Source organism: Diabrotica undecimpunctata, chromosome 7 (genome assembly GCF_040954645.1).
Source record: "Diabrotica undecimpunctata isolate CICGRU chromosome 7, icDiaUnde3, whole genome shotgun sequence".
Classification (NCBI taxonomy): domain Eukaryota; kingdom Metazoa; phylum Arthropoda; class Insecta; order Coleoptera; family Chrysomelidae; genus Diabrotica; species Diabrotica undecimpunctata.
Genome location: NC_092809.1, coordinates 86,641,735 through 86,656,913, shown reverse-complemented (window position 1 = coordinate 86,656,913; position 15,179 = coordinate 86,641,735). Strand labels below are relative to the sequence as shown.

The following is a 15,179-nucleotide window of genomic DNA, read 5'->3' as shown; positions in this document are numbered from 1 at the left end:
GCATGTTCTGCGAGTGCACATGCATTTATTTTGTTGGTTTTTATGTCACTACGATGTGAAATCTCCCTACTGTGGAAATTACGAGATGATTCTCCGATGTAAATGTTGCAATTGGCACACGGTATAGAATAAACAACATTCGATGACTCCTGTAATGTGAAAGGATCTTTTGTCTTTGTGTATAACTTCGATACCGTTTTCACATTCTTAGTTGTAATTTTCAAGCCATTAACATTTTTGAAAATGTTTATTAGCTTAGGTGTCAGAACTGGAATGTAGGGTAAGGAACCATAAGATATTTTAGATGCTATTATTGAAGTGTTGTATGTCAATGTCAATTGTCGGACCTCATTGTTATGAAGATTTTGGTGGTTTGAAAATTGCGAAGGAAAAGGAAAGCTCCCACACAGGAGCTTCCACAAGTTTATACATGTTTTAATATTTGCTTATTCGTTATTGGGTCTATTATATATAGTATAGAGAGAGTGGGATTTCTTTTAACTAGGTAATACATGTTGTATATAGCATATGGCAAGTTCGTCCCTTTTTCTCTTAATGTGAATCTTCTAACGAAGTTTGGCGTATAATATATCTAAAAATTTTGTAGGATCTACCTGTTTGAGGTAATAGTCCTATTGTCTAAAATACCTTTGTATCTAAAGGTGCAGTCTCGCTTATGCGATTGTTGCATGTATTCGACACAAGCAGCAGTCGCGACGCTCTGTGCACTCTTTAAATGTTAAGTTTATTCAAGCGGTCTGACGCAAGAAATCATCCTATGGTCTGCTGCATTGACTGCACATGATAGCAGTGCTCTGCAGTGACTGCATGCGTGCAATTCACGAAACCCAAAAGAAATTTAACATTTGTAGGTTATCGACACAGTTCTGACAGAAGGTAGTGTTTTTGTTTATAGATAAAACTTTGAATTTATATTTTTGTTCTTATTTTAAAAGATGCAAGCTAATAACGATGCTAGACTCATAGAGCTAATTTGTAAGAGACCAGAGTTTTTCAATCCAGCACATAACGATTATAGGGATGTAAATAAGAGGGACGACTCGGAAATAAGCCAGCTTTGAAGACAACAAAACAGCTGTTTACATAAATTATAATATAAATTTTTATTGAGCCACACAACAAATAAAAAAAGCATCATTTTTAAAACGCTCTCCTTCCATTCTTGCTCCTTTAATATAGGAAGATAAACCTGCCTGAATAAGCTCCATTGTTATAAAATTCCCGCTGTTCAGTTCAATATCAGCTGCTCTATCGCATGCGCCTAAATGCACAATATAGACTACCCAACCAGTGCATTAGTCGTTTGCGACTGATGCTTGCGTCAAACGTAAGCGACAGTCACATAAGAGAGACTGCATCTTAACACACAATTTCCCATCGCTTTCCATCATCCGTGCAAAGCAGAATATATTTTTTTAAAACATTGTCACCTCATCTGGCAATTGGGGATTTGTACTCTGTACATCTACTCTGCTTTTTTAATATTTGTTTTGCTTTCCATTCACATATTACCTTTTTGTGTTTGTATACACCCTGGTGTGTTTAAATGTCAATCAAGGAAATCATCTATGCATACATCAATCATTTATGCAGCTCTCTGAAAATAATATATTAAATATATTTTACTGAACTTGTGTCCGTCTTTTTTATTTCGTTTTTTTTTGTTTCTTTCCTAGTTTAACAACCTAAACCAAGGTTGGCCAAATCGTGGGCCGTATGCGGCTTGCTGCTGTTTTGCCCCGTATCTGCGAAGAACATTGCAAGATGCGTAGTTCGTATCATATTTCACATAAGAAAATATCTCTATTCTTATATGATTTATTCATTTTAATAATCACAACTTTAAGCCGATTTTAAAAAGCGCGCCGCCGGTCTGCCTGCTCTTAGATAGCCGCTAGTGGAGCGCAACCGCCATTGTGTAGCAAACTTGCGTCGTAGTCTGACATATGATCGAAAGGTATATAAGACTGATGTCATTTTACTGATTTTTTTAGTTAAAAACGTCTCATAATGGCGTCAAGTAGTAAAGACGGAGTAAAGAACATAAGAGTCAAAGAAGAACTGAAAAGTTTTTAAGACAAGGACTATAAAATATTTTTTCGAGGAATTTAAAACAAAGCCAATATACCTAATATGTATTAACTCTGTTTCTGTCTCAAAAGAGTATGATATTAAACGGCATTACGATACTAAACAAGCAAATACTTATTACGTATAAAAAAAATACGTATTAAAAAAAAATTTCTGCACGTCAGATATCTACTAGAGCAGCTAGAGTCTGCAGCTATGTAAAAGCTAGTTTTGGCATTGCATGATACAAGCAAAAAAATCCAGTCGTATTCTGATGGTGCAATAGTTAAGAAATGTTGATGAAATGAGAGTGTCGTTAAAATTCTGTGACCAGAAAAGAAAACGGATTTGTCAAAAATAAGCCTGTCTTGTCAAACTATTACTAGGCGTGTTTATAACATCGGAAAACATTGAAGACAATTTGAAAAATCGAGCATCCAAGATCATATTTTATGCTTCTAGCATTCGATGAAATTACATATTTAACATATACCGTCAAACTGGCAATTTTGATCAGGGCTGTTGATGTCCAGTTCAACATAACAGAAGAATTAGCGACACTGTATCCGGTTAAAGACACTACCTGCTAACGACATTTTTTAGAAGCTGTTACATTGACATTGAATTACTTTTCGAGAACTCAACAATCTATACAATATATATGCTTAACGACATACTCCAGCAATGGTTGGAAAACATGAATGTTTAGTAAAATTGATTGAAAATGAGGCCTGCAACGTTGGTAATACTTCGATGCTAAATTTTCATTGCATTATTCGTTAGGAGAATTTATGTGCAAAGTGCCTTAAAATGGATCATGTTATGAAGGTAGTCATCAAAACAGTGAAGTTTATTAAGTCGAAAGGGTTGAATTCCCATCAGTTCCATGAGTTTCTCAAGTCTTTGTATTTACAGTATAATGACGTTACATTTTATGCGGAAGTAAGATGGCTGAGTCGTGCAAAAATGTTAAAAAGAGTGTTTGATTTGAAGCAAGAAATACAATCATTCTTTGGAAGCAAGTCCAAAAATATTCCGGAATGTGAAGACAAGAAGCGACTTTGAATTTCTGGTCGATATAGTTAGCCATTTAGATGTAGTTAATATTCATTTACAAGAGAAAGATCTACTAATTAATGACATGTATGATCTTATTTCCGCATTCCAAACGAAACTTGGACTTTGGGAACGATAGTTAAAAATCTTCACTCACTTTTCTACATTATCGTTGCAGCCAGATGTCACAGGAGTGGCAGCGGATAAATACGATTCGTTAATATCCGACTTCAATTTGGAATTTGAAAACCGATTTCAAGATATTTAAAGGCATTGTTTGCTTTTTGCTGCATTTGTAACATTCCGTGGACTTTTATTTATTACCAGAAATTTTACAAATTGAACATTGTGATAACCAGTTAAAAAAGAAATTTACTCGGGTTGGTTTGGAAGGGTTTTATAAAATAGTAGCGGACACGACAGACTTCGTTCTGTCTGATTTGGAATGTGGCAGTATATTTCTTTAATTCTACTGAACAGAACAGGGTGATGATAGGGTGGTGTGTGAGGGTCAGTTCGGGCGACCTAAGTATCTTCGCTTCCACGAACTTTGGCCACACTTTTGGACCCACTAAAAACCCTGACTGGGATAACTGCCAGAGGGCTTCAAACTAAGAGGAGAACTTAAGGTTCAAACCTGATTGAAAAATAATCTAAAGGGATAGTGGGAACCTTAAGGTGCCAAATATTTATAAAGTGGGTGCTTCAATGACAAAACATAGAGATAATTAATTATTTATTATTATTATTATTATTATTATTAACATAGGGTTAATAACCGATGTAATAAAGAATAATGAAATAAAACGTATATATAAGTATTTTCAGTAATCGCTTTATCAGTAAATCGTATTCAGTAAATCAGTATTTAGTAAATCAAGTGAATCATAATTATTAACAAAAATCTGTTTTATTTTTATTGTAGTGCTTTATGATGTTTTTTGTTTGATTACCTGGTGAATATACAAACAAATGTGATAGTTTTCCAACATAGGAAAAGGCAATATACAATTGATCATGTGAGAAACATTGGTTTTCTAGATTAATACCACAAACACCTAACGATTGCCCTTGGGTCTTATTTATGGTCATAGCAAAAGCAAACTGCACTGGAAACTATAGTCGTTTAAATTCAAATAGTACATCAGATGGAATCATTGGGATGCGTGGTATCAAAACGTCTTCTCCTTTATACTTTCCTTTCAGTATAGTTGCTTCTATCACGTTGTTCAATAATTTTTTTATCGCTGACCTTGTGCCGTGGCAAAGACGCGGTTGGTTCATATTTCTCAACATTATAACTACCGATCCAACCTTTAATTGAAGATTGTGAGGTGGCAATCCTTGAAATCCAGCGAGTTTAAAAATTCAGGCGGATAGCAGCGGTATCATCTTGGTTAGTAGCCGAATCAACTGATTTATATATCCTCAATTCGCATGTAATTTGTTCTTGAATTTTAATTTAATTAATTAAATTAAATTAATTTTAATTTATTTATATCAATGTTTTTTGCAGCCAATGTTCGCTAAACCAATCATGGTTTCTGTAATTTTGAGAAACATCTGGAAACACCTTTTAAATAAGTTCATCTTTTGGTCGAGTTTTTAAATAAGTTCATCTTTTGATCGAGTTAACTGACAAAAACTTTGAGGAAAGTTAATGCAACCAGTCAAGCTGTATATAGGAAATTTTCCATTACCAATGTCAATGAGTTATTTAGAGAATATGTCTCCAGATTGGTCATTTTGCAACTCGACATGCATATTCTTGCTTAAGTGTAATACCTTGACATGTTTCCACAAATTGGAGGACTTTAAACATGCATTGAGTTCATCAGCTGGCGTTGATCGTGGAATCACTGGCAATGTTTGACGAAAATCACCTGCTAATAAAATCATTGCACCACCAAATGGGTTATGATTGCTCCGTAGATCTTGTAAGGTTCTATCGAAAGCCTCCAAAGATTTTTTATATACCATCGTGCATTCATCCCAAACAATCAATTCACATTGTTACAAAACCTTTACCATTGCAGAGTTCTTCGAAATGTTTCAGGTTGGAGTTTGTTTTGCTTTGCATGTTTAATGGCAAGTTTAGTGCTAAATGGGCTGTTCGACCACCTTCAAGCAAAGTTGCTGTCATTCCCAACGAAGCGAGTGCAAGTGGAATTTTATTTTGTGAGCGAATTGTTGCTAATATCAATGAAATCAAAAAAGTTTTTCCTGTACCACTAGGTGCAGCTAAGAAGTAAATCACTCCTGTTTTATTATTTGTTACTTTCATAAGTGTATCAAATACATACTTCTGCTGTTCATTCAATAGTGGAAGATTTGTTTGAATTCATTCTTTCAAAGTGTTGAGATCATACAGTTTTTCTCGGTGCAACTCTTGGTTAAAAGCATTATGCATTGGACGATTAAACGCGGCTAGGCCTAATTAAAATAATAGTTTGTTTGACATCATCAAGCACATGTCCTCAATTGAAATCAATGCTTCATTGTAAATTTCTTCGCTTATTTGTATATTTGGATTTCCCCTTCTAATTCGTATGTGATACAAAATATCATCACACATATTATCTTTGTACTTGATGCACAAATCATTTGGGTTTGATGGGAAGCATGTAAATATGATATGATTATATGTGATGATATTACACCATCAACAGTTCGTAAATGTTGGAATAATGTTGGCCACATACATTGACTAATAGCAGTCACAAATAAAAACATTCATCATTGCTTGGATGTACTGAATAAATTCGACCAATCGCATCGGTAGAATATACATCTGGGTATCCTGGAACTGGTTTTCCTTGTTTCCGTAGTATAAATCTCCTTGAGGATTGATTCCAAGTATAATATTTTGGCATTTCAGAATATAACAATGTTTGAGCAAAAGCATCGTTTTGGAATATCTTAAAAAAATTGGTTAATGTAGTAGATGGTGGCTGAGCAGCTTTTTGTATTGCGTTCTGTGCTGTAAAATATACTCTTTGTCCATTTTCTAAATAAACAGCTAAATGAACAACAGTAGGTTGTCTCTCATGCATAAGAAAAGGAATTATTCGCCAAATTGCTTCAGCGACCCATTTGGTATTGGGTAACTTCATCATTGGAATTCTCGGCATTAATACCAATCACAGCCATATCACTCCCTTTGGTGACATATTTACAAATACATTTAATAGATTTCACTGAATAGCAAGATTCAACGTTGATGTGCGCTTTGAAGGTCTTTGATAAAATGGGTGAATATGGAACAATCCAGCAATTATTTATTTCAATATCTTGTTGATTTAATTTGACAATTGTTGATCTTCCATTGTCTGCTGTCGATCGGTGACGATACAGTGGATAACCGTCATTACCAGTGATTGTTTCAGATATTAATGTCTGTGGATATCGCTTTGATCATTTACTATCCACCATACACGGTGAATTTTGATTAAGAGTTCCACAGGGACCATGTATCATGTTTTTGATAACTACCTCATGCAATCCAGGATCTACGTCTACATTAGGGATTTCAGCTGATATTACTGCATCAACTTCATTTGGCCTTATCTTTTCAACTAACCAAATCAAAATGTGTGCATGTGACAATCCCCGTTTCTGCCACTTCACAGAATACATATAAAATATTTGTATGGGAAAAAGAAAAGGACTCTTTTAGGGTTTTCCCAAAAATTATTTGAATTTTTCTGCCGTAAAAACCATCTTTATACTTCAAGGTCAAGGAACATTTTAAAAAAATAATTGTTAAGATTGGTACATGTGTTGTTGAGTTATGCGCTTACCAACACATTTTGCGATTCATTTTTATATTATAGATATTTGGACAAGGAGCAATATTACAAACATGGTTTGTCCATATTTCGCTATTTAGATACACCTACCGGTGTGAACAGTTTTTAGTTGAATGAAACATTAAATCTCGACTAAGAACATGGATCATTGATAGGCATTTGGAAAACTGTGCATGTAGCAACATCAATCGATATCAACAATGGTGCACTTTGTTCTGAGAAATAAAACGTTTCACTAAAATTTATTATATTTGGTTTGTTTTTATTATTTTTTGTATGTATAACCCTAATAAATATGTTTGATTCTCAATTTTTGTTATATCTTCTTTAAAAAACATTTCTTTAATTTCTTGTTTGCTTTGAATAAGAAAAACAAAATTGTTGTGCGGCTCTAAAATTTGCCCGCCTGCTGAAAATGTTTACCATGCATGACCTAAATCCTTGTCCAACTGTACCGGCCGGGTTTTTTATCAACCCAGTTTTTTTTTTCAGGTGGACAGGTAAATATCCACGGATGTACTGTCGCTGTTTGTCAACATTTTCAAATAAAAACGGCAATTACTCAATGTTAGAATCGTTGTGAAGTCAAATCATATAATAAAAGGAGCTATGGAGGACAGAAACGAACAATTTCTTTCAGCTTTTCCAAATATTACTGCCTTATTCATCCATTAATCGTCCTATATTCTTCAGTTTGTGCATTTAAATCAGGCGATTGATTAAAATTCTGTAAATTTTTTTTTTTATTTTCATTCGTACTGGGGGAAGTATCCATTCATATCATATTACAAATTGATGCTATGTTATATGCAATGAAAAAAAGCAACAAAACTCCAAAAAATAGTATAGGAAGATTAATAGATAATCAACCTGAAATGGTATCAATTATAAACAATTGAAATTTCTAATCTTTATTTACCAAAGTCTTGAAATCATGTATTAATGCAATTATCTTTTTTAGGATGAAGCATACACATTATTTATGGCCAACAACAACTTATACATTTTTCTCCGATTACACGCCATTCTTTGTGAACGTTTGGCGAAAATCTATGAACGAGCTGTCATCATGGCGACTGAAGAAGCAAAATCCCGTTCAAATCGTAAAGAAAGCACAGCAATAGCTCTAAGGCTTAAACCTAAACCTCAAATTGAAATTGAAGAATACTATCCAGCTTTCCTTGATATGGTAAAGAATCTCCTTGATGGCAACATGGAAGCTAATGCCTATGAAGATACGTTACGAGAAATGTTCGGAATTCACGCGTATGTTGCCTTCACGTTAGATAAAGTTATATCCAACGCAGTGCGACAGTTACAACATTGTGTTACTGAAAGGACAGCTCTTGCGTGCCAAGAATTGTTTTTGAAGGAGTCTAAAAAGGGTGGAACAGGTGGACTATGTGCCATGGCATATAAGCGGGTGAGTTTCATATACTCATAAATAATTCTTCTTATGTTAGATTAAAATATGTATTGTAATAAGATCACATATAGACAATTTTATGCTGGGGAAAATAAAACCTGATATTAATGTGTATTTCATACTTTGGTCAAATGCTAGAAAGTATTTATCCATTACATTACAAGTGGAAGTCTTATCCTTTTACCAGAATAGGTGAACATTCATTTGTAGCTCTTTATTACTTTCGAAAGAACTATTACCTTGTAAAATGCTAAAAATGGCATATTTTCAACAATTTTTGTTGTGTCTTATTTATTATATACGGCAATTAAACTTTTTTTATACTATTATACAACTTTTGGAGGTTAAATTTTTTTTTATTTTTTCCAATTGTTCCTGTATATTAAAGATGGCTCCAAAAATTTTTCGTCCAAAAATTACTGCTCCATCGAATACCATTTAATGTCTGGAACGAAAAAATTTGAAATATAGAATTCGAGAAGGGTTTTAAAAAAGAAATGCCCTTACGTAATAGTTTACTAGAAAAATTTAAAATTCTTAAAAAAAATGGCGGACATTTGAAAACATTGTTCAAAACTGATCTTTTTTAGACTTTTATACCCATATATATATATATATATATATATATATATATATATATATATATATATATATATATCCCGCTATCATTTTGAGCTCTTTTCACGTTGCAGTAATTTAGCATCACTAAGAAATGCTATCATTTTCTATTTTTAAGTCGTGTATGTTCGTTTAGTGCACCTTTGTAGGCTTGGCACCGTTGTCGGTTTTTCAATAATCCGATTTTTTTATATATTAAATTTTTTACATCAAACCATCATTTTAACCTCGGGAGGTAAAATTACTGTATTTGGTATCATTTTAAAGCCAATAGATGTTGCCAGTGTTAATACTTACAATAATATTTGAAAACATAAAAATATCGATCGGTTTGGGTCAAGTTCAAATAAAGACATAGAAACTACCTGCCGGCCGGCTGATTTCAACCTGCTGGGGTCAACCAACAGGTTTTTTATATCAACGTTAAGTTGTTATATTTATTCAATGTAGATATTTTTTCCCAGAGAGTTGTGTAGGGGAATATTTTACATATTTCAATTTCCAAGCTGTTTAATCGAAGCTATCAGTGAATAGTTTAAGATAAATATTAGGTTTTTATGGGATTAAGTCAAAAATATTGGTTGTGATTGTGATGAGAATCACATTTTTAATTATTTAATGTTTGACATTTTGATTTCCATTCAGGAAATCGTTCTCAAAAAACGTTTTTTGTACAAAATGTGTATACACATTTTTACATAATTTGTACAATAAACAAGGTTAAATATTGGAAATCGTATCGTTAAATATTAGTTGATTAAAAATGTAATTTTTATCTCAATATCGACCAATAATTGTGGCTTAATCACATAAAAAAATAATATTTGACTTTGACCATGCCATAAGAAAGTAGTTCACGGAACCTCGCTAAATAGTTTAAAAAAATCTTATACAGAAATTTAAATTCTAAATAGTATGAGGGGTAGCCGACGAAAAATTCGTAAAGACGTACAGTTGATTTTGCTTTGTTTTTTTAAACAATCTTAAAAGGCAAAAAATAATAATTTTTTTGCTTATAAAACGTTTTGTATACATTCTAAAGAAAAATAATTCAAATAAAAGTTGTAGACCATAAAAAGTTTTTTATGTAGAGAAATACCAAATTTAAATACATAAATAATTGAGATAATTCCAGAAAACCGTAAACTCGTAAGATATTATGTTTGTAGTAATTTATAAATGTTAATAACTTTGTTTTTTGCCTAACGATAGGTAATATAGCTACTTCTTCTTCTTCTTCTAATGGCGCTACAACCCTTTGTGAGTCTATATAGCTACTAAGTGTGCTAAATATCAAGCAGATCAAAAAATATTTTACAATTTATTCAATTTGTTTATCACAGAAAGCGATTATTTAAACAACTGTACTTGTCCAAACGGTATGACTCTACAAGTATTTTGTAACTTGCAATCGATTCTTTGCGCTTTCAGTTTTAGGGTATATTAAAAAAACTTTAACATATTATTAAATTTTTTATTAAAAACCAGTTTGAATAGGGGACATTTTAGTTTTTAGACCACTTCACGTTTTTTAGTTTCTTTGACAAGTGAGGATTGTCTATTCGGTTATTTCTTAATATGGGCTATGAGCAATTGTCTAGTCAAGTCAACACTATTATAGAAGTTACCCATACTTTTCCAGTAGTCATTCAGGCGGTTCATCTTAATTGTCCCCATATGGAACATAAGCCCGAGAAAAGTCATAAATTCTGTTTGTGTTGTCTCTTTCCAAAACGCAATCCTCGATTTTTCTGAACGACTTTGTGCAAATATTTCCTCGATCAGAGTCACTTCCACTATTCATTTAATCTACATCGTCCTCGCCAGATGCTTCTAACAATGATTGTAATTCAGCAGTGGTCAATCTACGTTTATGTTCACATCTAGCTTTTTGAGATGTCGAAGGCATATTATTTACATCCATTTTTTTATAAATACTATAACTCACTTTTACGGAGGTAATTAACAATAAAGACGTTCTACTAGAAACTATCAACATAGGACTTCCAATACTACACTCAGGTGCAAAAAAATCGATCCATGGGTATTATTTTCTGAAGAAAAGAAAACGTTTGAAGATATTAGTTTTAAATCAGGTATATATGTAAAAGTATATGTTAGATTAAAATAATTTTTACAGATTATCCAAAAAAATCATTTATTTATAGAGACATACGCCAAAACTCAAAAATACAAGAATATTCAAAACTTTCTGAAATTAAGAAAAACATTGTACACGTCTAGGCATTGAGGTAATTAACCTCTGGATATCAAATTGATCCAATTGGTCCCATATTTCTTGAAGAGCCGCTGTGAGTTCAGCCAAGTTATTTGGACAGGGTACTCGTGCTCGAAGACGTCTTCCCATCATATCCCATAGATGTTCTATGGGATTGAGATCGGGACTGCAAGTTGGCCAGTTCATACGGACAATTCCCACCTACTCTATATATTTGGTTGACGATTCTAGCACGGTGAGGACGCGCGTTATCGTCCATAAAAATAAAATTAGGTTCAATGAAAGGAGCAAAAGTTACCACATGCTGATCTAAAATACTTGTTATGTATCTTGCAGCAGTCATAGAACCTCTATCTACAATAACTAAATCAGTATGGGCTTCTGGACTGATACCAGCACAAACCATAACGAACCCCCCCCCCCCCCCACCCGATAACTTATTCTTTCCGCAATATTACATTGAAAATATCGCTCTCCGTGACTTCTCCAAACCCTTTCTCGGCTGTCTGGTGACCTTAGACAAAATCTGGACCCATCTGAGAACAATACATTGCCCCAATCTGCATCACTCCATTTTCATGTTCTCTTGCAAAAGCAAGGCGAGCTCTGCGATGTTCTATGGATAGTATTGGAGATAGCGCTGGCCTTCTGGATAATAAATTACCTTCTACAAGTCGTCGAAGAACTGTCCATCTGCTTACATCCACATTTCTTACTTCGGTCAGACGATTTGCCAGTTCAACTGAAGTTAGATACCGATTTCTCAAACATGATGAGACCAGAAATCGATCATCTCTTTCGGATGTTACCCTTCTACGACCTGATCCTGGTCTTCTTGTGAAGTTACCGGTGTCGCTAAAACGCCGAACTGCTCTTTGAACGCAAGATCGACTAACGCCCAACATTTCAGCTGCATAATATTGGCTACGACCATCTTGAACTACAGTCACCGCCCTTGCAGCATCTTGCGGAATTAGAGACATTTAGGAAGGATAATTAAATAAAAATATAACACGTTTTCAAAATAAAATCACTACACTAGTATGGTTGTTGAATTAAAAATGTGAAAAAAAAAGTGTATAATGCCACTTGAGGCGCAATACGTTTTTTACTCAATAATAGTTCCTGTATAAGTAAAATTATTTTTTAATGTGCTTCATTGAAGCACACTAGACATATTGCAGTTTTGCCATCACATTCTCCAGAGTATGTTTTAACTTTTTTAACTTTTCTATCGGCCTTTCTACTAGTCATGCTTCTTCATAAAATTTTGTAACATCTTGTACACTTTCTTCTCTTTGTATTGTCTACATCGCTTTGCCTGAGATGGTATTTTTGGGTGTAACTGGTCGTGAGGGTTCCAACATTTCTTTATTTGCAAATGCCTTCGCGAACTCCAGTCTGAACTCAAGGATAGGTTGTAGCTTTTTTTACGTTTTTTATTATTTAGCAACTAAGCCTTGACTACTGCGGTATTAAATGCGGTAATAAATATTAATTGCACTGCCACTTTCCGGTACCACTTCAGAATTTTGCGTATTGGGCTTTGGTAAGAAGCCACTTGATCACTAAAATCAACACTCTTTTTCACCAAGTTATAATCGAGAATAGTTTGTGGTTTTAGTACTTGTGTATAATTATTCTTTTCATTTGATTAAATCAAGATACAACTATTATGTTTAAATATTGTAAGGATTAAAACTGGTCTTTTCTCGACCCATTTTATCACTTGTAAAATCAATAATGGGGTTAAGTTTCATCGTGAGTTACTGGTTGCAACTTTTTTAATCGAGATTTTGGGTTTTACATGTTTTTATAGTAAAACATCTGCACATGAATAATTCGTTTCTTGAACAATGATTTCAATTAATTGACCAATATTCTAAAGCAAGGTGTTATTACGTCGTCCGGAATATTATAAACTGGTTCTCTTTCACAAAGCATTGGAAATATGGTTTACATTCTATATTTAGAAAAATCTTTTACTGCAACTCTTGTTCGACCTAAACTAAATTAATACACAAAACAAATTATTCTATTTTTTTTTACAGAAATGCAGATTCCTGTCGGATTTTTATCAGTGCGGCATGAGTCACTGGTGTCTCGTATATCCGGACCTCTTATCGCATTACAAACATAATTCTCAATTAGCAATGCGGTACAAGATACATTTAGGTCGTATAATCTTAAAGCCGTAATAAGACCATAATATAATACGTTATATGTTATAAACTGTATAACATGTATGTTGTAAACTGTATACTGTATGTTATAAATAAATATATTCCTATAAGAATTATGTTGAAAGATGAAAAAAATACAATAAAAAAGTGCAATATTAAGTGTTATTTAAAAAATGGTAAGTCATTCACGGGCGTACAGGTAAAAACAAAAGTTTTCAGTGTTCTATTGCTTGATTATTATTATCTGGTATTCTGAAAATGTTGACATTTTTTCCTGGTCTGAGCTTCCTCAACTAACGTCATCTTTCTTAATTGGTGGGTTGTGTTGTTCAGGTCTCTTTAAGTGTTTTTGTTGCTATCCATACTGAATGATCTTCTTTAGACAATGTACTAATGTAATGTTCAAATGTGGCATTGCGTGCATCATGTAGCGCTGATCTTAATTGTCTGATTAGTCGATTATATTTGTGTTCGTCATTAAGATTTCGGCCTCTTGTCGTTTGCTGGGTATTAAAGAACCGTCTATGGCTATCATATAATTTTACGCTAATATTTCACGTTCTACGACGTATTCCACGTTTGACACACTTTCTTGTTTAGTTTTCTGTCATTCTATTTGTTTAAATCCTATCTCATTCTCGTCACAGCGTCAAGGAGCAGTAAATGTGTGCAGTGAACGGGAGGCATATGTCTAACAGTGAACGTTGGAGATTTTTCGAGTTCATCATATCTTCTCCTTTGAGTGCCTCTCCTATCGGAGATTGGATATCATTAGGGCGATTCTAATTTTATTTACTGCTATTTTGAATAATTAGTTAGTGGTACAGCCAAACCACTCTCTTAAATTTCTCATCCAGGACATTCTTCTACGGCCTGGATTTCTGCGTCCTTGGATTTTTCCTTGCATTATATTTTGTAGGAATGTGTACTTTTGTCCTCTCATCAGATGGCCAAAGTATTCAAGTTTTCTCTTTTTTATATTCAGTATAACTTCTGGATCGTTATTTATTCTGCGTCTTACCTCTTCATTTGTAATTTTATCCACCCAACTTATTTTTAGTATACGGCGGTAGCACCACATCTCAAATCTTTCAAGATTTTTAATATTCTTCTGTTTAAGAGTCCGTGCCTCAACACCGTAAAGCAAAGTACTGAATACATACTAAGTAGTTAACTAAAAGTGGACGTATGCGAAGAGATGTATGACGTAATCGTATGGTATTCGCTAAATCCTGTCACGTAATATGCCACACACCTCTGTGCGTTAGTTCGTTTTATTGCTGCCAGTTTAAGGTGTTATTAGATGCCGCCATGTTTAATTTCTCTCCTTAATAGGACCGGAGATACGCAACTAAGGCTGTTTTGACCTACATATATAGGAGCAAAGATATATACCTAAGGTCCTTTTGACGTGTTGATGTATTTGATTTCTACGTCGTAGTATTCTATTGGTTAAATGGTATCATTTGATGTACTGTACGTAACGATTGGACTAATAGGATCGAAGATACATAACTAAGGCCCTTTTGCCAGGCTACTCTATTTAATTTTTATATCTCATTGTATTCTATTCTATTAGTTAAATTCTATCATTTGAGGTACGAAACGTCACGATTGGACTAATAGGACCGCAGATACATAACTAAGGTCCTTTTGACAAGCTGATGTATTTTATTTTTCTATCTTATTGTATTCGATTGGCTAAAACCTATCATTTGAGGTACTGTACGTCACGATTGGGCCACTAAAAACGAAGA

The 15,179-nt window shown here is 33.6% G+C and overlaps 1 protein-coding gene across 3 annotated transcripts in view; it reads left to right on the top strand.

Moving 5' to 3' along the window:
- Sin3A (SIN3 transcription regulator family member A) overlaps nucleotides 1–15,179 on the top strand; it is a 319,966-nt gene that overhangs the window by 210,740 nt on the left and 94,047 nt on the right. For all 3 annotated transcript variants that reach the window (XM_072537654.1, XM_072537655.1, XM_072537656.1), the window contains exon 10: nucleotides 7,918–8,379. In XM_072537654.1, the coding sequence (XP_072393755.1) occupies nucleotides 7,918–8,379 (462 nt within the window). The remainder of the gene's footprint in view (nucleotides 1–7,917; nucleotides 8,380–15,179) is intronic.